The sequence below is a fragment of the Mauremys mutica genome, chromosome 1, assembly GCF_020497125.1.
Source record: "Mauremys mutica isolate MM-2020 ecotype Southern chromosome 1, ASM2049712v1, whole genome shotgun sequence".
Classification (NCBI taxonomy): domain Eukaryota; kingdom Metazoa; phylum Chordata; order Testudines; family Geoemydidae; genus Mauremys; species Mauremys mutica.
The window spans coordinates 152407818-152430890 of NC_059072.1; the positions used below are offsets into that span (position 1 = coordinate 152407818).

The 23073-nt window shown below is 46.0% G+C and overlaps 1 protein-coding gene across 2 annotated transcripts in view; it reads right to left on the reverse strand.

Annotated features, from left to right (window-relative positions):
- Positions 1-205: 205 nt before the first annotated feature.
- Positions 206-23073, reverse strand: part of NCAPD2 (non-SMC condensin I complex subunit D2) — a 61623-nt gene continuing 38755 nt past the window's right edge. The window contains exons 25-31 of one of the 2 annotated variants that reach the window (XM_045000819.1): positions 22739-22916; positions 17500-17594; positions 9185-9265; positions 2481-2667; positions 2051-2192; positions 1756-1920; positions 206-347 (exon numbers count right to left, since the gene is read on the reverse strand). In XM_045000819.1, the coding sequence (XP_044856754.1) occupies positions 265-347; positions 1756-1920; positions 2051-2192; positions 2481-2667; positions 9185-9265; positions 17500-17594; positions 22739-22916 (931 nt within the window). In that variant the 3' untranslated portion in view covers positions 206-264. Of the gene's footprint in view, positions 348-1755; positions 1921-2050; positions 2193-2480; positions 2668-9184; positions 9266-17499; positions 17595-22738; positions 22917-23073 lie in introns of those variants that run through there. The other variant, XR_006575629.1, reaches the window with a different exon arrangement.

Here is a 23073-nt window from a genome sequence, read left to right on the forward strand (position 1 = left end):
GTGCACATGCATTCGCACAAGTGGAATACAGATAGGGACGGCACTCTAAGAAGAGCTGTATGTTCAGCAAGTTTAGGACAAGTGTACCATCTGCAATGTGATGTAAGACCCCCAAAGACTGAGCCCCTGTAAATCTCAGCTCTACCATTTCCTCATTTACATGGTCAAAAGGCTACATGGTTAGTTTAACACAGAAGACAGAAGAGAAAATAAAACCAGTTTTATTTCTTATTAATAAATGAGGCACATCTGTGAGATATTTTGTCACAGAGCACGGCAAGCAGAAGCTCGGGAAATGGGAGTCACCTTGCTTGGTGTTTCATCCTCTGTCAATTCAGCACAGAGTTCTAAGAGGGAGGAAGCAGAGTGTCAGTCACTGAGGAGGCAGCATACCCATATACCCAGAGTACCAGAGGACATAAGCAAGGGGGCCAAGGTTACTGGTAACCCAGAATAGAATCTACAGCCCTCTGAAGCAAGGGCTCCCAGGTGGACAGCTGCGACTCCCACCTGGTGGCCAGAGCCAGGACACCCATGCCCACCTCTCCGGAAGCAGAGGGGTGGGACAGGAACCCGAAGTATAAAAGGCAGGCCCCTCCAGTTCAGTTGGAGAGGAGCTGCTGCAGAAGGACATCTCTCATCCGTTGTTAGAGCTCAGACCTGACAGCAACCGCTGCAGCGCCCGAGATGTAGAGGGAATGCCAGAGCGGTGTTCGGCTGTATTGCTGATTGACAGCCGTCCAGCGTGTTGCGGACGGATTTCCCTGCTGACCCAGTGGTGGACCACTCTGCCACTGTTAGGACCCTGGGCTTGGATGCGGTGGAGTCAGTGGGCCCCATGTGTCTCTACCCCAGCCACCTCACCCTTGTGGTGGCAGCCTCCCCACCATAGGCCAAGAGGCTTGCGTTTGTCGGCAGTCCGCCCTGTTTAAGGGCCTGAGCCTATAGACTTTGCTGTCCCATCCTCTCTGAAGGCTTGGGCATAGGGGCTCATTATTGTTGTGCCCTGACCCCAAGCCAGAGACTCCTGACTTTTCTGTCCTGCCCAATGGCTTGGGCTTCTGGACTTTATTGCTCTGCCCAGCCTACAGGCCAGAGCCTCCTAACTGTGTGCTGCCCCATGCTGCCTGAGGGCTGGGGCTTATAGACATTTCTTCTCTACCCCACTGAGTGACAGAGACCCCAGTGCTAATTCCCCCATCAGGCCTTGTGGCAAAGGGACATGGCCTCCCTCCCAGACGGACAGCTGTGAATGCCTTGCACCCCCACAAGAGATGATGGGATCATTTGGGACTGGGAACCTAGGAGGAACATGCAAAGAATGCCTGAGAGGAACTTTATTATTATTATTAGAGCTGAGTGAATAATTGATTTTGCAGTTTGGTGGCCTTAATGGAAAAATCCATAAAAAATTGTTTTGAACTGAACAGATTTTTTTCTGTTTTTCTTGACTAAACAAACCAACAACAAAAATGGCCAGGATGAAGAAAGTGTTGACTTTTTTTCAAGTGAAATATTTTGGGAGTGTCGATCAAAGTATGACAATATTTGACATTTCCGATTTTCCCTCCCAGCTGAAACTATTTGCCAAATTTGACCCAAATTCATAAATAGTTTCAGAGGTTCAAAAAAATGCCAGCTCTCATTACAACATGGGCCTTAGCAGTGGCAGCAACAACCCGCAAGATCCCATTAAAGGGCAGTCCAGGCTTCTTCCCCCACACCCCATAGCCTTCTAACATGCAGAGTCCTTACCATCCTCAGGGCTGTTCTCCTCATCGCTAGAGAAGGTGATGGCAGGTTTCCGAGATGAATGGCGCAGTGCGGCACCCCGGCAACGCCTGGACACACGGGGTTGAGGTGTGATGAAAGAAGAGTCTGCATTTCTGTTGGCCATGCTCATGGGGCGGCGGCAGGAGCCTGCAAGAGAAGCAGAGAGGTGAGGGGCCATGCTTCCTGAAAGGGGTGAGAAACCCACAGCTGCTCTGCCTGGATTGCAGGATAGGACGAACAAAGAGGCCAGGACTGTGCAGCCTTAGGAAGAACATACCAGCTACTTGTCTCTTCTTTCCTGGTTCTGGCAGGGGAGTCTTGCCTCCCTCCTGGCAAAGAGGCTCCTTGGGAACCTCTGTGGAATCCATACCATGGTTGTGGCAGGCATGGAGTTTCTGCTCCATCTCTTCAATCAGAGCCTGATACAGTGAGAGACAGAAGCTGATAAGTGTGGTGGTGGGGAGGGGGAGAAGGGATTCCATGCTGCAGCCCAGATTCCACCCGCACCTCCCAGCAAGCTCAGCAAACCCACCATAGGGGTTCCCTACATCGCAAGCTTTGTGATCCTTCATCATGGCCTAGAAGCAGCTATATCTAGTCTTGCAGCTCATCATGGACAGTCACCTTGATTTTGGCCAGTACTAGTCTGGGATAGCTTGGAAGTAGAAGTACTCTTCCAATCTTGGAATTAGTTATCAGATTCTCACCTTGGTCTCCGGTCGGGTGACCGACCTGCGGAGTCGGCCCAGTACAGCTAGGAAACAGTTATAGACAGCCAAGTCATGGAGCTTGTCAGCAAAACAATCAAAATTATCTTGCATCTTGCGGAGGCCTCGTTCAGAGAGAGGAAGCAAAGTGAGACAGTGAGAAAGGTCTCGATACTGACGCTCTGTTCTGGGGAAAACAAAGACTGTCTTCAGCTTCAGAGTGAAGGAGCACATACTAAGCAAGTTACTCTAGAACAGGTGCAATCTTATAAAATCAGTTTAACTGAATGTCTAGGATTCATAGAATTTAAGGGCAGAAGGAACAATTAGATCTAGCCCAGTGGTCTTCAACCTGCGGTCTGCAAACCCATAGGAGTCCACAGGCTGTCTCAGATTTCCAAAGAGGTCTGCTCCTCCATTTTAAATTTTTTTAAGGGTCTGCAAATGAAAAAAGGTTGAAAACCACTAATTTAGTCTGACCTGTATACCACAGCCTATTAAGTTTCACCTAGTTATTCATGTTGAGCCCAATAGCATGTGTTTGACTAAAGGCATCCAGTCTTGATCTGAAGATACCAGGAAATGGAGAACAGAATGGTTACTTATCCTACAATAACTGTGGTTTGAGATGTTGTAGTCAATGTGGCTACCTCATGCATCTGAGCTCAGAATCTTTTCTAAGCAGCAGTGTCAGTCAGAGCTCTGTATGCATCCAAAGTGGGTAGCTTCTTCCCTTGTGCAGTGTGTGATTTTGGGAAGAATGCAGATAAGCTAATTGATTTCCACTTAAACCAAACTACTTTGGGAATTAATCTCATAGGAGGTCTGAGTACTTTCTTGTCCTTGTAAAACTAGGTATATATAGGAGATTAGATATGAGTGCCTGAGAGCACATTCACTTTTGGCCAAGGTGATGGCCACCAAAAAGACCATAGTGTGGGTGATATGGTGGATGCAGCACTGAGCAGGGCTCAAAGATAAAGTTTTCATATGGTGCCCGCCCCTAGGAGGAGGATACTGAGGTCTCATGAATTTCAACAGAAGTTTGAATTTGTGGGTGATTCTTCCCCCAGACAATAATGTGGGTGTTATTTCAGCTTCATCCCCCTCTGATAATGCTATCCAATTCCATTACAATTTTGAAATTGCGTTCAATAGCTTTGGTAGAAGCCACTCATCGGCTTTTCAACGTTTTAGAAAGTTAGAGAGACAAGATTGGAGAGGTAATAGTGACGATGCCCCCCATAAGGCTTTATGGAATATGGGTATGATTGTACTGGAATATGTTTTAGGCTACATATGTCACGTAACATCTACGTAAAGGTTATGATCTACTGAATGTATTCATCCTATTTGTATGTATGTATCATTTTTGTATTTGAAGTTACGAATATTGGCTGTGTATTGTCTTGATTTTAACTAGCCTAGCATTTGGTCAGCTTCTTGAGAAAAGTGAAAATTAAGTGCCAAATCAAAAACCACTTAAGCCAACAATGAACTTGAAGATGCCAATCCACATCTGAGCCTTCCCAGGAATGTGGCTTGGCTGGTAAAAACTGAGTCATGCATGGACATGTGGCTTGCCCATGTGACTCCAAAACGCCATCCTGAAGCTGGACTTTGCATAGGAGAGTGGAGAGGGTCTCCAACCTCAAGAGAAAAATCTATTTAAGCCTGTGGGAGACCCCTCCATTTTGTCTTCAGCTGGCTAAAGGGATAGCCTCTCCACCCCAAAGGATACCTGAAAGAAACTGGAACAAAGGACAGTAACTACTGGGGATGTGAGTGACTGCTGGACCCAGACTAGAAAGAGACTAGTCTGTAAAAGGAAGCTTACTGGAATTCCTCTAAGGGAATTCCTTGTCTGTACTGTTTTCTTACGGTATTATGCTTAGATTTGCGTGTTTTATTTTATTTTACTTGGTAATTCACTTTGTTCTGTCTGTCACTACTTGGAACCACTTAAATCCTACTTTCTGTATTTAATAAAATAACTTTTTACTTCTTAATTAACCCACAGTTATGTATTAATACCTGGAGGGGGCAAACAGCTGTGCATCTCTATCAGTGTTATAGAGGGCGAACAATTTATGAGAGTTTACCTTGTATGAGCTTTATAGAGGGTAAAACAGATTTATTTGGGGTTTGGACCCCATTGGGAGTTGGACATCTGAGTGTTAAAGACAGGAACACTTCTGTAAGTGGTTTTCAGTTAAGCCTACAGCTGTTAGGGGACGTGGTTCAGAACCTGGGTCTGGGTTTGGATTTGCAGCAGACTAGCACATCTGGCTCAAACCAGGCAGGGCACTGAAGTCCTAAGCTGCCAGGGCAGTGAAAGCAGGGGCAGAAGTAATCTTGGCACATCAGTTGGCAGCCCCAAGGGGGTTTCTATGATTCAACCTGTCACAGTAATATTTTAATTGGACCAACTTCTCTTTTTTTGATAGTTGTTTTGGGTTTCCTTGATGATCTCCAGGTAGGTTTTCCAGATTTTTTTTTCCTTCCAGGGAGTGGGAGCATTTGATTACATTTTTGAGGTGGTCCCTTCTGGAATATCTTAGAAAATTGTTGGGTTTTTCCCCCGAGCTTCTCTGAATAAGAGTGGCAATTATCAAGCAGCAATGTTGAGATATCAATTTCACCTTTTGGAAAAGATTTCATTTTTCACCAAAAATCTTTCAGAGGATTGATGGAAATTAATTAATTAGTGTCCTTAATAGAAAAAAAAATCAGAATGCTGCAATACATGCACTTACAGTGCCTTCTGATATTTCAGACATTGCTTCCAGATTGATTGCTTCCTCAATACCTCTCTACAGGTGTGCATGGTTAAGATCTTGGTTGTTACCTATACAGACAGTCTAGAATACAAGACCTTCCTTTTGAAGGGGATGGTTTCTTCAGTGCTAAACCTGATGAAGTTTTAGAAAAAAATGGAAGACAGTCTTCCACTAGATCTTAGTCTGCTACAATCTTTTAGCAGGAAATCTGCTCCTATGTTCAGATACCATGTTCATTGCACCGCAACACTCTTCTGACAACAAAAAATTACTACACGACCCCAGGAGGAGAGACTGAAGCATGAGCCCACCCAAGCTCCGCCACCCTGGGTGGGGGTACAAAGTCAAAGCCCAAGGGCTTCAGCCCCAGGCAGGGGGCCTGTAACCTGAGCCCCACAACCCAGGGCTGAAGCACTCAGGCTTTGGCTGCGACCCCAGGTGGTGGGGCTCAGGCTTTGGCCCCAGCAAGTCTAAGCCAGCCCTGGTGACCCCATTAAAATGGGGTTGTAATGAAGTGGGACTGTTAATGTTTCCTCTGAATACTATAGAGGTGCCTCAGTTTCCCCTATGCATTTCTTAAGTCGCTAGGTGGTGGGATAAGGGGATGTGATTGTTGCAGAGCAAAAGGGCCAGTGCACATAAATGGCTGACACTGTCTCCTGGCAACTAATGGCCTGAGCCTTTCCCCCCCTACAAGGAGATAGCGAAAGGTGTTGGAGAACAAAGGAATTAGGTGACCTCCCGGCCTGGGAAAGGGACAAAGCCCAGAGGAGGAGGGGCTGGAAGGTGAGTCAGTTTGGAGCTAGCTGGGGACAAGGAGTGAAGTGCAGACGTGGGTGTCTGGCTCACTGCCTCCCAAAATGGACCCAGCAGAAGGGTCCTGTTCTCTGTACCTACAAGCTCTGTTTTAGACCGTGTTCCTGTCATCTAATAAACCTCTATTTTACTGGCTGGCTAAGAGTCACGTCTGACTGCGAAGTGGGAGTGCAAGACCCTCTGGCTTCCCCAGAACCCTGCCTGGGAGAACTCGCTGTGGGAAGCGCATGGAGGGGCGGAGGATGCTGAATGCTCCAAGGTCAGACCCAGGAAGGTGAAACCGTGTGAGCTTCTTGCCCTGAAGACAGGGCCTTGCTCACAGAGAGGTGATTTCACCAGAGTCCTGACTGGCTTTGTAGGGAGCAGTTCCAGAGCATCACCTGGGGACTCCGTGACAGGGGTCGTGACCCATTTTGGGGTCCCAACCCACAGTTTGAGAACCACTGCCATAGGCAGTACTGTCCACCCTCTTCCTCTTCTGACCAAAAAAGACAAATACTAGTAGCAGCAACAATCCTCTCCTCAATTTCAATAGAGGAAGAGAGCCTTCAAACCTCAGATCAGAACAAAAAAAGAGTTCTTCAGCTAAGTCTTCATTGCCTAATATCAGACCACAGGTTTGACAGGAAAACTGAGGGCTGCAAAACAATCAGAGTTCTACCCATATTTTTGGAGACTCTCTCATTTCTACAATGTATAGAAGATTATCACCTTGGACAGATGGGTCTTGGACACAATAAGGATTTGAGCTGGATAGTTAAACCTTCCCTTCCTCCACACAACCCCCCACTCAACTCCCTTTTCACAAGAGGGTACTAAGGACAGAAACACAGACTATTACAAGCAACAGCAATAGAGAAAAAGACAATTATCTTTTCTGTAAATGGTCTTCAAGATGTGTTGCTCATGTCCATTCCACAATAGGTGTGTGCCCTCGCCACGTGCACTGGTGCCAGAAGTTTTTCCTCTAGCAGTACCTATAGGGGAGCACCCCTAGCAACTCCTGGATTGGCTCCTCTATGGTGGGGTATAAGGGACGCTGCACACTCCCCCCACCCTCAGGTTTTTTTTTTTTTTTTAAACCAGACAACTCCGACAGAGGGGAAGGAGGGCTAGATGTGGAATGGACATGAGCAACTCATCTTGAAGAACACCAGTTACGGAAAAGGTAAACCGCCTTTTCTTCTTTGAGCGATTGCTCATGTGCATTCCACAATAGATGATTCCAAGCTATATCTGTTGGAGGTGGGTAGGAGTTCACAAATTCTCAGGACGGAGCACAGCCCTGCCGAACCTGACATCCTCCCTAGTCTGGGAGACTATTACATAATGCGAGGTGAACCTATGGACCAATGACTATGTGGCAGCCCTACAAATGTCCTGAATGGGGACATGGGCTAAAAAGACAGCTGATGAGGCTTGCCCTCACAATCGGCGGTGGGGGGGACTCCCGCAAGGTTGTAACCGGTATGAATACTCGAGGTGATCCAATTGGAGAGCCGCTGAGTGGAGATCGGCTGAACTCTCATGCGTTGAGGCTCCTCGATCTTTAGAAGCATCCAATGCTGAGAAGCCAGGATCAGAGTCAGTATGAATGGACTATTCAATTAGAGATGCCATGAGGCAGGACTCCTTAGCCCACTGTGTTCTTTTTGAAAGTGACCAACAGGTTGCAACATGGTCAGGGATGTGATCCTCCCCTAGGTAAAATAAGCACCAGGTGTGCCCATCTTTTAACAACATGATGGGAAACATTAAAAAAAAGTTTTGATTTGTGATCTGTCATTATTACAGGAGAAGCAAAACACAAAACCTGAAAAACAAAATAATCTTCTTCCTAGTTTGGATAATTAACAGAAATACTAACACTACATTAAACTGCACTGCTAACTATCACTAACCACTTTAAAATATTTTACAAATAATGTACAGTGAGGAATAAGAGTGAGAATACACTGACTGTTAGCAATGGGCAGTGAGAAGGAACTGAGGCAGCTCTGCCCTTTGTGATGTCCCCCCCACCAACAGTGGAATATGTTTACAGACTATCACTTAAAAAACCACTGTGGCCAGAGTTGGGGTTAATGTGTCCGTTTGGTCAAGATGAAGACTCCTTTGATGGAGGAGGATAGTGAAGAGCCTCCAGAACTCTCTCTTCATGCTCACAAAGATCTTCCAGTAGCATCAGGCCTGACCCCACTGATGCTACTGGCAACAGAGACCAATTACTTTTTCCTCAACATTTACAATATGGATCTGCTTCTACACATATGGAATGGTGGACCCTAGTAATCTTAGCAAGGCCAAGATAGCGAGTTACAAGGTTACTGACCAGGTTGCAGTTGGCCAACTGGAGTTGGCCAGTTGTGCAGATGTTTCCAGAATTTTTGAGAGTCTCACTCTTGACCTGAGAGGAGAGGGATCCCTACTTGATGTAAGAAGAGTTGAAGCTAGGAGATGGTGATTAGGGACACACTTCCTGGAACAGTCATGCTGAATGCAAAGATTGTGTCAAGGATCCTGGTGCTGGCTCTGGATTGTGATGTTTTTAATGTTCTTTTCTTCCCACTCAAACCTTGGTGCCTGCTTGCCAGGGTACTGCTAGATGGCTCCTGCCTCCTCAAGATTAGGCACAACTTTCACAGACTGCTCAAGTAAATGTAATTAGAGCCTTACATCTCTGGATTTTTAGGTGCAGGAGGCAGATCAAACAAACACGTACTGGGGATATGTCCTTTCCCAAGGCAGAATAATGTGCATAGCAGATGCCTTTTCAAGGACATAAGACCATTCATTGCATGGTGGACAGAGTTTAAATCTTGACAGTTTTGAATCCGCTACGATCTTCTGCAGTCAGGCCCTGCTGAAGTCATGTACCCTCTCCACTAATGACAGAGCGATAACAGCAAATAGCTTTATAAATCTCAGTCCTTAATTTTTTTGGTTTTAAAAGGAGGTGGGGAAAGGAAGATCCCAACCGAGACCTATCATGTCATATGGACAGCACAATGGGAGACTGACACCATCCCCATGGGAGCAGGCTCATGCTCTGGTAGTCAGGGAACTTGCACTATATTCCTTGTCCTGAAAAGTTAGAGAGCAACCCACCTGGCAGTCCGGAATCGCTGGCACAGCTTCTCCACCAGGCTCTCTGTCTGCTTGTCCTTTGTGATATAAGAGAAAAGCTGCCTGGGGGGGGGGAAGAGAGAAATGATTAGGAGGATAAGTGCAAAGAGAATTCCCACTTCTCCACACAGAGCTGCAAAATGGGGTCTTGGGATATTGCAGAGCTGAGTGAAAGAGGAAAAGAAGTTGCAAGCACAGCTCAGTACTAATCATATTTTCCTAGGCAGCAGTACTGTGAATTTAGGTAACTGTTAGAGCTGCCATTGCAATATGAATTCAGACAAAACCAAGTTATAATTAAGATTGTGGCCCATAACACTGGTCTGTGTTCCCTGTACCTCTCCTGAGTGAATTTACGAACTTCAACCAGAAGTGCAGAGTTAAGGATACATGCCAAAAACCTGCAAACAGACCCCATTTTATGGCAATTCCTGCAGCACTGCATCCCATATATTGCAAGAGCATAACATTAAAAAACACCAGTTAAAAAGAAAGCACCAAATTTAAAGGGAAAGCTTTCCAAAGAAGATTAACTCTAACACCATTGAGCACCAGCAACTCATTGTTCTTTTGGTTGTGGGGAATATTTGCTTTCTGATCTGTGAAAATGACAGGAATGTAATTTGAAGAAATTCCCAAATGAATATGACCAAATGAATATGGCAGCTGGAAGCAAAGCATCAGTTCATCATGGCTAAATTAATCTGTTAGCCAGTAGCAGTTACTCTCTGGATCAGTATTGCATCACAGACCATACAGAGATCCAGCTGGAGCACATGAAGAGGAGCCCTCATTAGGAGTTGTGATGGACACATGGAAAGAGGCAGGTAATGTTGAGGAGCAAGGTGTCGAGAGTTTCATTGTTCTCTTTTGAGGAAAGCATTACCTTCAACTCTGCTATTCTCGGTTTTCCAAAGTTTACTGTTTTTTATTGTAACCAATGTTGTGATATCGGGGAATCAATTTAACCTTACTGTAAATTAGTCTTTATATAAAAGAGTGTGACGGGGTGGTCTTGGCCCAGAGACCCCCTGCTGGAGGCTTCAGGGTACTGCCACACCTGTCCCAGGAAAGGAGCAGTAAAGGAGTCCTCCATGCAGCCCACACTGGCTGCAAATGAAGCAGCCAATTAGGGCTAAATAAAGAGGAGCTGCAGAGCCAGAGACATTCAGTTCCTTACTGGAGCCAGAGGAGTGGAGTTGGTGCTCCTGGCTGGCCAAAGGGAACTGCAGCACTGCAGACAGCTCAGACAAATAGCTCCTGGCTGCATGCTGGGCCCGAACATAAAAGAACCCTGAGAAAAGGGTGAAGCTTTGGTGAAGGCTGGGGCCACAGAAGTGGCACAGGGAACTGAAAACAGTTTTGTTAAAGGGACACAGTGGTGCGTGGCTGCTATTCTTAGGGTCCCTGGACCCAGAGTAGTGGGCAGGCTTCGGCCCTCCTCCCGCATAAGTAGAGCTCTACCAAATTCATGGTCCATTTTGGTCAATTTCAGAGTCATGGGAGTTTAAAAAGTTCATGATTTCAGCCTATTTAAATCTGAAATTTCACAGTGTTGTTATTGTGGGGGTCCTGACCCAAAAAGGGAGTTGTGGGGGGTTGCATGGTCATTGTAGGAGATTGCAGTACTGCTACCCTTACTTCTACACTGCTGAAGCTGGCTTCAGAACTGGGCAGCTGAAGAGCAGCAGCTGCTAGCCAGGAACCCAGCTCTGAAGGCAGAGCCATCAGCAGCAGCAGCACAGAAGGAAGGATTGCATGGTATTGCCACCTTTATTCTGCAGAGCTGGGCCCTCAGTCAGCAGCTGCAATTCTCCAGCTGCCTAGCTCTGAATGCAGCAGTGCAGAAGTCAGGGTAGCATGGTATGGTATTGCTACTCTGACTTCTGCGCTGCTGCTGCTAGTAGGGCACTGCCTTCAGAGCTGGGCTTCCGGTCAGAAGCTGCCATTCTCCAGCTGCCCAGTTCCAAAGGTAGTGCAGAAGTAAGGGTGGCAATACTGTGACACCTCCCCCTTCCCCAATAAGCTTGTGATCCCCCTGCAACTCCCTTTTGGGTCAGGACCCCTAATTTCAGAAACGCTGTCTCCCCCATGGAATCTGTATAAAAGCATGCAGAAGACCAGATTTCACGGTCAGTGATGTGTTTTTCATGGACGTGAATTTAGTAGGGCCTTACCCATAAGCCACAGGGGAAGTGGCCTACAATTGGACAGCAATAAACCCCCGGAAAGGAAACTGAACTGTTAAGAGGCCTAGCTGGTGATCAGGGGCCAGAACAGTCCAAGAGGGCAAAACCATGGCCTCCAGGGAGGAAGCCCTGGGGATACAGCCCAATACCAGGGCCGGGACTGTTTAAAGACCACAGATGCACCTGACCAGAAGGGCTGCTCGCAAGAGGCGAGTGCCATACAGTTACACAGGGTCTGCAGCCCTTCTCCAGAGCTTAGAGCAGAGCAACACAGAAAAAACTTCTCACTGTGGTACAAAGGCAGCAAGACTAGGACTGACACACATACAGGGAATAATTTGGGTGCCACGAGTTGATCAGCTGTCTGTGATCTTGTGGGCATAGGATCTCCTACCCAGCCCCAGCACAGGTGTGGTGTGGTGTGGTGTGTCAGCTGGGAGTAAGGAACAGAGGGGCTGCGTCGGGGAGAAAGAACAGTCTGGGAGCCACTGAACAAAGCTCTTTGGGGTCTTGCCTGTTTCACTCAGCCCATTGTCCACCTCAGCTGCTATAGACCTGCCAGGTGCCACTCATTTCACATTGACTTTTGATGTCACGCACTCCCTTACACATAGGTGAAGGGAGAGCAAGACATAGGAGCAGGATGCTGATGGCTGCTCCTTACCCCACTGCCAGCCTTAAACAGTTGTATTCTCCTCCCTTCCCATCAAAAAGGTGGGATGAAAGAGGGGAGCAGCCACTCCACAGCTCAGCTCTGGTAAGCCCAGACCACAGGGAGGGGAACTTCTGAATCAGTAACCCCCTGAACCTTCAAAGTTGGCTGCTACCAAAGACTCCACTATGCCCATCCCAGTTTCCTCAATTCCTCATATACTGTTCCTAGCTTCCCCATCTACTGCTATAGCCACCCTAGATGTATCGCTGCCTCCTCCCTAACTCTCCAGTCCTGTTCCCTCTGTAACTGCAGTCACTTTGTGCACGAGCCTATGGCTAGAGGTGGGGGCGAAGGAGGTGTCTTGTTTCTGAGTGACTGTCTTCTCTGGGATGAGTTTATATTTTGAGCTCTCAGCAAGGACTAATATTAGAAGTGTCCGGACCTTTTTTAAATACACAGAAATGGTAGCATCACCTACAGTGAAGGTTGCCCAAAGCTTTCAATTAAAAAGAACTTGTTTTCAGTCACTTATTTGCCAAGCTGTTCAAGCTGAAGTTTTCCATGATGGCTGCCTGTCACAGGCAGTTTTGGGGACATTTTTCCAGCAAAATGTATTTCTCCACCATGTTTTTAAAAAAAACCCCAAAACAAACAAAAAACCCCAAACCAAAAACACTTACAACTGCATGAGAGCACTCCAGCAAAGATGATCCCCCTTTAGTGGCTGCTTCATCTAGAAAATGACAACCTAATATAAAAAGAACAGGAGTACTTGTGGCACCTTAGAGACCAACAAATTTATTTGAGCATAAGCTTTCGTGGGCTACAGACCCACTTCATCGGATGCATGTAGTGGAAAATACAGTAGGAAGATATATACATGCACAGAGAACATGAAACAATGGATGTTACCATACACACTAGAAGGAGAGTGATCAGTTAAGATGAGCTATTATCAGCAGGAGAGAAAAAGAACTGTTTGTAGTGGTAGTGAAAATGGCCCATTTCCAGCAATTGACAAGGGGATGTAAGGAACTGGGGGGGGGGGGGGGGGGGGGGGGGGGGGGGGGGGGGGGGGGGGGGGGGGGGGGGGGGGGGGGGGTCCACTCCCAGTCTTTATTCAAGCCTTGTTTGATGGTGTCCAATTTGCAAATTAATTCCAATTCAGCAGTCTCTCGTTGGAGTCTGTTTTTGAAGTTTTTTTTGTTGTAATATTGCGACTTTTAGGTCTGTAATCGAGTGACCAGGGAGATTGAAGTGTTCTCCAACTGGTTTTTTAATGTTATAATTCTTGACGTCTGATTTGTGTCCATTTATTCTTTCGCGTAGAGACTGCGGACAGGCTTGAATAAAGACTGGGAGTGGATGGGCCATTACACAAAGTAAAACTATTTTCCCCATGCTAATTCTCCCCCTCAGTTCCTTACATCCCCTTGTCAATTGCTGGAAGTGAGCCATTTTCATTACCGCTACACTATATTATATCTCTTCCTACTGTATTTTCCACTACATTAATCCGATGAAGTGGGCTGTAGCCCATGAAAGCTTATGCTCAAATAAATTTGTTAGTCTCTAAGGTGCCACAAGTACTCCTGTTCTTTTTGCAGATACAGACTAACACGGCTGCTACTCTGAAACCGAATATAGTTATCAGTTACTCCATTAGCTCAAGTGATTGAGGTCTGTACAGTGGATCTAAAGCTTACAACACTGCTTGTGACCCATGTAGGTATCAATATGATACCACATGATGAAATTTGTCTTCAATTTGCTTTTTAAAAAGCCTATAAGATATCAAAAAATGACATTAAAGAAAATTAAAGTTACAAAGTCAAGCACTCAAAAGTTAGAAAACCTTCAGTGTGGCATTTCCTATACAATATAAATCTGGGCCCCTTGTGCATATGCATGATACAGTCTTTAATTACATGTACATATACTATGCTATAATTACATTATTAGATGCATCTATCCACAGGACCCCTGCCTCATTCAATGCACTGGATGGACAGTGACCGGAGAATGAATCATGGATAGGTGATGAATGAGACTTGGCTGTAGAACTCCTTCCTTTCACAGGGCAGGCAGTTCCTTTTTTTCAGATGCCTAATTTGAGACCCTGGGGTCTGATTTGCAGCAGTGCTGAGCATTCACAACTACAAATGAAGTCAATGGGAACACAGAAAATGATATACAATAACTCCTCGCTTAATGTTGTAGTTATGTTCCTGAAAAATGCTACTTTAATTCTTATGGGAAAATTGGATTCGCTTAACATCGTTTCACTTAATGTAAATGGGGGGGAGGGAGGGGAAGAGGTTAGGTTCCAGGGAAATTTTTTTCACCAGACAAGAGAGACTATTTTATATTATACATATACACATACAGTATAGATTTTAAACAATTTAATACTGTACACAGCAATAATGATTGTGAAGCTTGGTTGAGGTGGAGGAGTCAGAGGGTGGGATATTTCCCAGGGAATGCCTTACTGCTAAATGACGAACTAGCACTCAGCTGAGCCCTCAAGGGTTAACCCATTGTTGTTAATGTAGCCTCGTATTCTACAAGGCAGCACAAATGGAAGGAGGGGAGACAGTATGGCAGACAAACTGTGTGTGTGTGTGGGGGGGGGCGCGGCACATTGCCCCTTTAAGAAGATCAGCAAGTTGAGACAGCAGCTGCTGCCAGCAAGCTCCCTCTATCCTGAGCCCTGTTGTGCCCCCCCCCGCTCCCCTCATGCTCTGTGGAGATGGGGTACAGGAGCAGGGGGACACCCTAACATTAGCACCTCTCTTTTCCCCCCCCCCTCACTGCATAGCAAGCAGGAGGCTCCCAGGTGCAGCCCCAAGGCAGAGGGCAGGAGCAGCACACAGCAGAGGGGGAGGCTGGGGGGGGGGAAAGACAGCTGTACTGCCCAGCAATTGATGGCCTGCTGGGCAGCCAGTCCACCCTGGTTCCAAGCCCCCACCAGCTAGCTCCAACAGGCTGCTCTTTCTGCAAGCAGTGGACAAAGCAGGCGGCTGCCAAACAACGTTATAAGGGAGCATTGCACAACTTTAAACGAGCATGTTCCCTAATTGATCAGCAACGTAACAACGAAACGACATTAACTGGGATGAAGTTAAGTGAGGAGTTACTGTATAATGCTATATATTCTGAAAAGAATCAGGTCATAAGCACCTCAAAAGCAGGCCTACAAAATTGGGACATTTGACCTTACTCTATGCATATGTTTCTCATTTTCAAAACAGAAGTAATAACACCACCTCACAGTAGAGGGGTTTTGTGAAGCTCATTCAGTGAGCACTATCCATCCTGCATATTGAATGAAGCGGGGGGAATCTGTATTGGGGGGGGAATAAATATAGTATGACTAATTAAAAAAAGATCATCATAATACTTAAACCAAGGGGGCCAAATTAACATTGCACAGGGAACCTTAATTCTAGCACTTCTTAACTTCTGCAGGCTTGACTTCGTAACCTTAATGTTCTTAACATCGGTATACCCTCCTCCCCACACCAGCAGAGAAAGATTAGGACTCCTGCCAGGCCCTAATGATCTCTCCTAAGCTTAGTGGCAGTAGACAATTTATAGCATAGTTCCAAATGAAGAAAGTTTATAGCTTCTGATATTTCACTTTTCACAACTAGATCATTCCAGTTAAGCAGATTTTGTCTCCTTCTTGTCTTTTCACAAGAAGTGGCAAAAAAAAGTTACATTTTGGGAACAGTGGAAAATATCCATTGTTAGGGGGCTGTAACAGCTTGCATTTTTGCAGGGGTTGAGGTTAAGAGAACTAGACCCATCAGTTACTAGGAGAACACCAGTCATCTAAAATACCCACCAGCAGAGAACTACTACAGATAAAATAATTTCATTCTACTTTCCTAATGCCAGAAAGTATGTTGTCTTCAAACTATAGTTAATTCTTATTTAGAACATGAGGCTAGATTTCCCCTTAAAACAAAAACAAAACACCTGAATGCTAATTTTGCTTTCATCCCAGATGTTCCTTTTGTTTCCAGGATGGGGCATATTTGTGGCCCTTATTAGATAAATTTCTCCATTCTTTGACTAAGATTATCACAGAAAATCTTCAAGTAAAGGCTTCCCTGTGTTAAAAATAATTCTTGCAAAAGCGAGAGCTAGAATGATGCCCTCTAGGACTTAAATGGTCAATATTTGAGAACCCCTGCTCTACACCAACATCTCTCATAATGATGGCATCACTGCCTGCCTCAAATAGCTACAGGGCAATCGACAACACTCAGATCTCCAAACTCATTCATTTCATACTTACCCATAACAATTTTATATTCAAATATTTTGTCCAAAACAGGGGAACAGCTAGGGGTACTAGGATGGCTCCCCAGTGTGCTCATAGGCCACCTTAAGGAAGAATTTCTGGACAAATGCTTCATGAAACCAATGATGCACTTACGATATGTCAATGATATTTTCATCCTCTGGACAGACAACCTAATCTCCTTCAGATTTCCACCATAACTTCAACAACCACCACCTGTCCATTATGCTCTCTCGAACTAGCATCAACTTCCTAGACAACATTATTAGCTTCAACAATGGAACCTTACAGACAAGAAACGCACACCTACCGTCATAGATCCAGTAACCACTCCAAGAATTCTGATATACAACCAGGTACTCAGACTACAGAATATGCTCGGAGGAGAAAGTCCAGGATACACACCTTAACACAATTAAAGCCACCTTCACCAAACAATGACATGCCACCAGAGAAGTAGACTGCATCACAAAATGGGAAATCCACATATTGTGAGAGAACCTGCTTGAATACAAGGGGAAAAAACCCTCCAGCTGCACCCCCTTAGTTGTCACCTACCACCCTATACTGGAAACTGTACAGGGTATCATTAAATAACCCTTATTCTTTCGCCTCCTGAAAGAAATCTTTCCCCAAACCCCCTCTTCTGGCCTTCAAACAACCCCCACAACAACCTCATCAGCAGCTCTCCACAAACCAGGACCTACCAAGTCAGAGTGACACCAGACCCTGCCAGAACAGATGCAAAACCTGCAGACATCTCTCTGTTGCTACAATGATCAATACCACCCCCTCACCCATATCTAGCTACAAAGCAGGTGGAGTTGGGTCTGTGTACACACACACACACACACACACACACGTTTGAGGCTGCACAGCCAAAGCTAGAGAAACAGATGAACAGCTGCTACAGGGAGCATTCAAGACTGGCACAAGATATACCCCTACAGATTTACTGCAATTCCTATTTCAACTTCTCATTAGGAAACAAGTCAACAGTTCTGATCAGACAGTGACTGGAACGTATTTTATACATCACTGCACTTTCTCTTTTCTCTTTTCTCTAGACCCTTGTATATCTTGGTATCTTGGTATGCAACATGTACATAGTCTTAAGACAACATCCATTTCCCCAGAATACCTCATAATGGTACGGAAGGACTCTTCCTCCACGCCGCAGTCTGGGTCTGAGAGGCGGCTGATAATATCCGGAAGCAAGTTGTAGATGGCATTACCCTACACAGGACACACAAAATGATCATATGGCATATACTAACGAAGGAATGAATGTACAGTTTGGGACAAGCTAGAGAACAAAGTTTCCAATTTAAATGGCCTGTCACCAGCCCCAGTGATTTCTGGCATGGCTATGTCCATCAGTTTCTGGAGGTGGGTCTGTGTACACATACATGTGCGCACACACACACACACTTCTTGGAGGCTGCACAGCCAAACCTAGAGAAACAGATGAACTACCACCAGAGGGAACATTCAAGGCTAGCACAAGAAATACCCCTACATATTTACTAATGGACTAAAGCCAGGATCAAAAGAGGTTTTGAGGATGGAAGCAAAGGAAATGACAGCCCCCTTCTGGGATGGAGGACTTCAAGGAGTTGACACTGCAGTCTCAGAGTCTGCACCAAAAACCTTCCCCACTTTTCCTTTAGTAGAAGATTTAAGGGAAGCATAAATCTTGGGAAAAGATTTTTTTCCTATACACTGAGCCTTGCTGACCCTCTTACTTTGGGGGAAACCTTAGCAGGGGAAGCAGAGTCATGAGTTATTCCCTGCTGGCCTGGCAAAGCTTGATACACTTTCAGCATAAGTTTATCAGTGTCTTTGGTGTCAAGCAATTTGGATTCAGAATATTTGAGGAGGCTGTGTCACTGTTACTCAACCCAGGAGAATCTATGTGAAGCTTTATTTTTCTGGCAGGAGAGCTCAAGCAGAACTGAGAAATCCTAGGGATCATTTGCATCCATAATAGGGGGCTTAATTCCCATTGGTCCCCATACCGATAGGTGGAGGAAACCGTTTGCCAGTCAGGCTCTCTCAAGTAGAATTCCCAGAATAATTATAAAGGAATAATTCAGTGACTAGTGTAACAGCACAAATAGCATCTAATTCAGGAACATGAGTTTCTGGGCAGGCTAGCAACCCCAGAGGGACAGACCTGACCTGACAGGGCCAGCAGTTCCCATGCTAAGTGAAATATGCCCAAACACTGGCTGACCAAAACAGAGGGGGGATTTTTTCCAGAGCCTAGCAGTCTCAAAATAGCACTGTGGATTCCCCTTTGGACAGTTTCGTGCATGCCCCACAGGCCCCACCTTTGTACACATTTGGTGCAAAGACTAGGGACACTGGATGTCACTCAGCTCTCCTGTGACTTGATTGGTCACAATAGACAGAATCAGTCTATCAGCTGCCTAGCCTCATTGTGCAGCATGAGGAGAGACAGAGCACATGTAGGCCCAACGGACACTGCTATCAAAGTTCTGTGTGAGCTGCACAGAACGCAGACACATCTACAGTGGAGGATCCATAGAGACACTACTCAAAGAATAAATACTTTGATTTCAAAAGGCTTTCTTGAGTCACAGTATTCAACACTAGGTCACAGCTCCTGAAGGGAAGACTCGCAGGGCTTAACCCAATCAAGCTGGATGAGAAATCATGGTTGGTATACAAGGGGCTATAGTCCAGGGATCAGTCAGAATGGGAGAATCACATAATTCCTCTCCAGGACAGTAAAGGCTGAGGCCTAAGATCTGCAGGGAGTGCACTCAGAGATACCACAGAAGGGGGTCAAAAGTGCAGCTAGCCCTGGACCCATGATAATAGTGGAACTAGTGGGATTAATTTACAGTGGTAATTTGCAGTAAGTGACAGCAGTAAAAACAAGTATTAAGGAAAAAGCAAGAGAAAAAGTAGCTTAATGTTCTTTTTGGGACGAGAGTAAGAAAAGATGGTCAGGAAAATCAAATGTGAACAGCTCACAAAAAAGCAGCAAGTGGAGTTGTGCAAAGAAAGGGGCTAGACAATAAAAAACAGTGAAAAAAAGGCATTGCTGGTCTGCAGTATCTGGAGGAAAAACAGCAGCTGGGCCCCATCCCAACTGGGCTTCCTAACAATCAATCCTTGAGAGTGGGAAAAGCTGCAGCTAGAGGGAGAAACTGGAGTATCAGAGACTTGCTGATTGTGAGGAGGAGAGAACTTAACAGGAAAAACATGCCAGCTGGCAGTGAAACTGCTATGAGGAACACAAACAGCAGTGCCAGCATGAATTAGAGCTTGAGAGATTAAAGGGACCAGAAATCTAGTGAACTAACACAGACCACCAACTCTGGAGAGAGCAGATACGCTCAACTGTTGTCCCCCCAGCAGCAGGGGATTATAGACACTTATCTCGCTGCCTTTGAGAAGGGTTGTGATTTGAACCAGGCTCTCCCACATGGATCAATTCCATTTTCTTACCCTCTTACAAAAAAAAGCACAAAAGCCTACCGCCAAATAGAGGGAACAGACTGTGTCGACAATAGACAATTTAAAGCAGCCTTGAATTTGAGAGAAGGGGTTCATAAGCAAAAAGAGAGCAATTTGTATGGAGGAAAATCAGCTGCGGGGGGGCAGGGAGGGAAGAGAAGAGGAGAGAAGAAGATTACCTCCATGCAGGCTGCAACTAGCACTCAAACACCTACAGTCAATTTCCATGCACAAGAAGGTCTGCCAACACCCATGGCACAGAAGCAGCTAATCGGGGTTGTGAGCCAATTCCAGACCTAGTATAGGAGGTGCCAAAATACCAAACAAACAGTTTCAGCAGCTTCATTAGCCTATGTTGGCACTGTAATCATTGGATGCCAGACCAATGAATTCTTTCTGCATGTGAAAATAACGGAGACAAGTCTGAACAGGGAGCCTGAGGCCTGGAAAACAATCAGTGAAAACACAGAGAGCAGGAATCCAGGACCCATTTAGGAACTCCTTGACTATCTTAGAGGTAGGGGAAAAACCTTAATTTACAGGGTAAGAGGTTATGCCCAGGAGGAGGCTACCAAGCAAGTTGAGAGAATGGGAGCTTCTGAATGGAGCGTTCATGACTAAACATAGGACTTCCCAAGAACAGCGCTGACCCACTAGGGAATCACATTTAATGGGGCTGAACGCAAGACTGAAGAGGTAGGCTCTCAAGACTGGCATCCTTTAATAGTACTAGATATGGGTTTTCAAAGCAGTTTGTCCTCTGGATCCAGACTCAAAGTAGTGAGCACCTGAGCCAGTAAGTGAAGCTCCCAAAGAGACCTGAAACTTCCTTGGCACATTCAGTAGAGAGAGTTTGTTTTCTAACTAAGCCCTGTTCAGCAAGAAAACCTTCTGTCATAACAGATAGTTAAGGGTTAACAAGCTCAGTAACCTGATGAACACCTGACCAGAGGATCAATCAAGGGACAAGATAGTTTCAAATCTCTGTGTTCCTTGTTGGGTCTTTGTTCTCTTTTTGGATCTAAGAGAGGCCAGACATATCTTCAAGCTCTCCAAGTTTTCCTGAAATATTTTCTTCTATTCAGTATAGTGAGTATTAGAAAGGCGGTTTAGTCTTATAATTAATTTCTACATTTGCAATTGTGTGTTTGCTGAAGAAATATCTTTATTTCTGTTTGCTGTTACTTTGATTATTCTGAGAAAGGAGTGGGGGAGGGGAAGCCTCTCCAGGTTTAGAGCTAGACCCTGTATATTTTCCATCTTGGTGTTATAGAGATAGTGTACTTTCTTTCTTTCAATAAAATCCTTTTCTTTTTAGAGCTTGATTGATTTCTTCCCTTGTTTGGATTTTCAGGGGAAGGGGAGGGGGGAAAAAGTGAATCCCTCTTTGTTTGATTCAATGAGTTTGAATCAAGGTATCTCTCCTAAGGACTAGGAGAGGGGAGCAGGGAAGGAGGTGGGGGAAATAGGTTATTTCCCTTTGTGTTGAGATTCAAGGAGTTTGGATCTGTGTTCCCCAGGGAAAGTTTGGGGGAACAGGGAGTGTGCCAGACACTAACAAACTGGCTGGTGGCAGCGTACCAGATCTAAACTAGGATTTTAGTTTAGAGGAGTCCATGCAGGTCCCCATATTGTGGACGCTAAAGTTCAAAGTGGGGAACAAACCTATGACACCTTCAGTTAAAGGAGGTCTGAACAGTGGTTCAGCTCAAAGAGCTGCTGTCCCAGCTCATGCCTGATAGAAGCCAATCAGGAACCCCTCTCTCCTCAGGGTGTGAAGATTCTTCAAACACCTTGGACACAGGGAAAGCCAAATGGCACATACTCACAGAGAAGTAGGTGTGGGCACCAAGAGATGTATGCAAGTGGGAGGTATTCCTCCTTTGGAGGAGTTGTTAAAGTGTACATGTGTCTGACCATATAGTAATACAGGGGTCAGCAACCTCTGGCATGCGGCTCGCCAGGGTAAGCACCCTGGCGGGCCAGGCCAGTTTGTTTATCTGCCGCGTCGGCAGGTTTGGTGGACCACGGCTCCCACTGGCTGCGGTTCGCCGTCCCAGGCCAGTGGGGGTGGCGGGAAGCTGCGGCCAGCACATCCCTCGGCCCGCGGTGCTTCCCACCACCCCCACTGGCCTGGGACGGCGAACCGCAGCCAGTGGGAGCTGCAGTCCGCCGAACCTGCTGACGTGGCAGATAAACAAACTGGCCCAGCCCGCCAGAGGCTGCTGACTCTGTAGTAATATTTTCTCAGCCAGTTCCACCCACTATCTCTGGAAATTCTGCTTCTTTTCAGGCTTGGTTCTGGCACACAAGGTGGAACATAAGGCCCCGTGAGCCGAATCAGCAATGCATCTGGCTTGGCAGCGTTTACCAGGCAAGCTGGTTAGACTGTTGGAGCTCCAGCCTTGCTGGGCCTGTAAGCGTGGTAGGCAGAAGTCTGCTTTAAGTGACAGCCACCAAAGTTGTTTAAGTGTTAAAGGCTAGATGCTGGAGCACACAGTAGTATGTTTGAGGAGAGAACACACAGGGCAGAGATGAGGCACAGGGCTGGTGGTAGTAATTATATGCTGTGGTGACAAAATCTCTAAGATTCAAAGATCAAAATGGACCACAGGCCATATATAGAGTCAATGTACTCTGCAGTGGATGGATTGTCACAAGGATGGTTCTGAGAGAGAGAGTCTCCTTCTGGATTTATACAGTCACCAGACAGCATGAGAGAAGGTCCAGGACAGACAGTGTCTCCTTGGCCATGTACAAGACAGCTTGGAAACTAGCAACCTTCTTCAGAGCTCCTCACTCTTTGCTTAGATCCCCCATCCCAACAACCTCCTCTCCATCTCCACACCTCCTCCCTGGGATCCTCCCTAGAATCCCTTGCCATCCCTCACCTTGTTGGAAAGTTCGCTGAAAAAATTCCGAGCCAGACACACAATTTCCTCTTCAGGGTCAATGAGCAGAGCAGCCATCTCACTCACTTGCCCCTTTACTTTCACCATGTCTTTGAGAATCAGGTGGGTCATCACCAGCCCAGCTGTCTGCCTCACACCTTGACAGGGGTCCCGCAGCCTAAGAGAGAAAGATTCAGTTACACAGGGAGCCAATAGGCCATCTGGCTCCCTCCCGAAGAGCCAAGTCTCGTATTTGTTCAGGCATCCCTGCCACAACCCTTAGCTCTCAAAATTCCCTCATCTGCACAGACCTCCATCCTATCTCCTCAAACCTG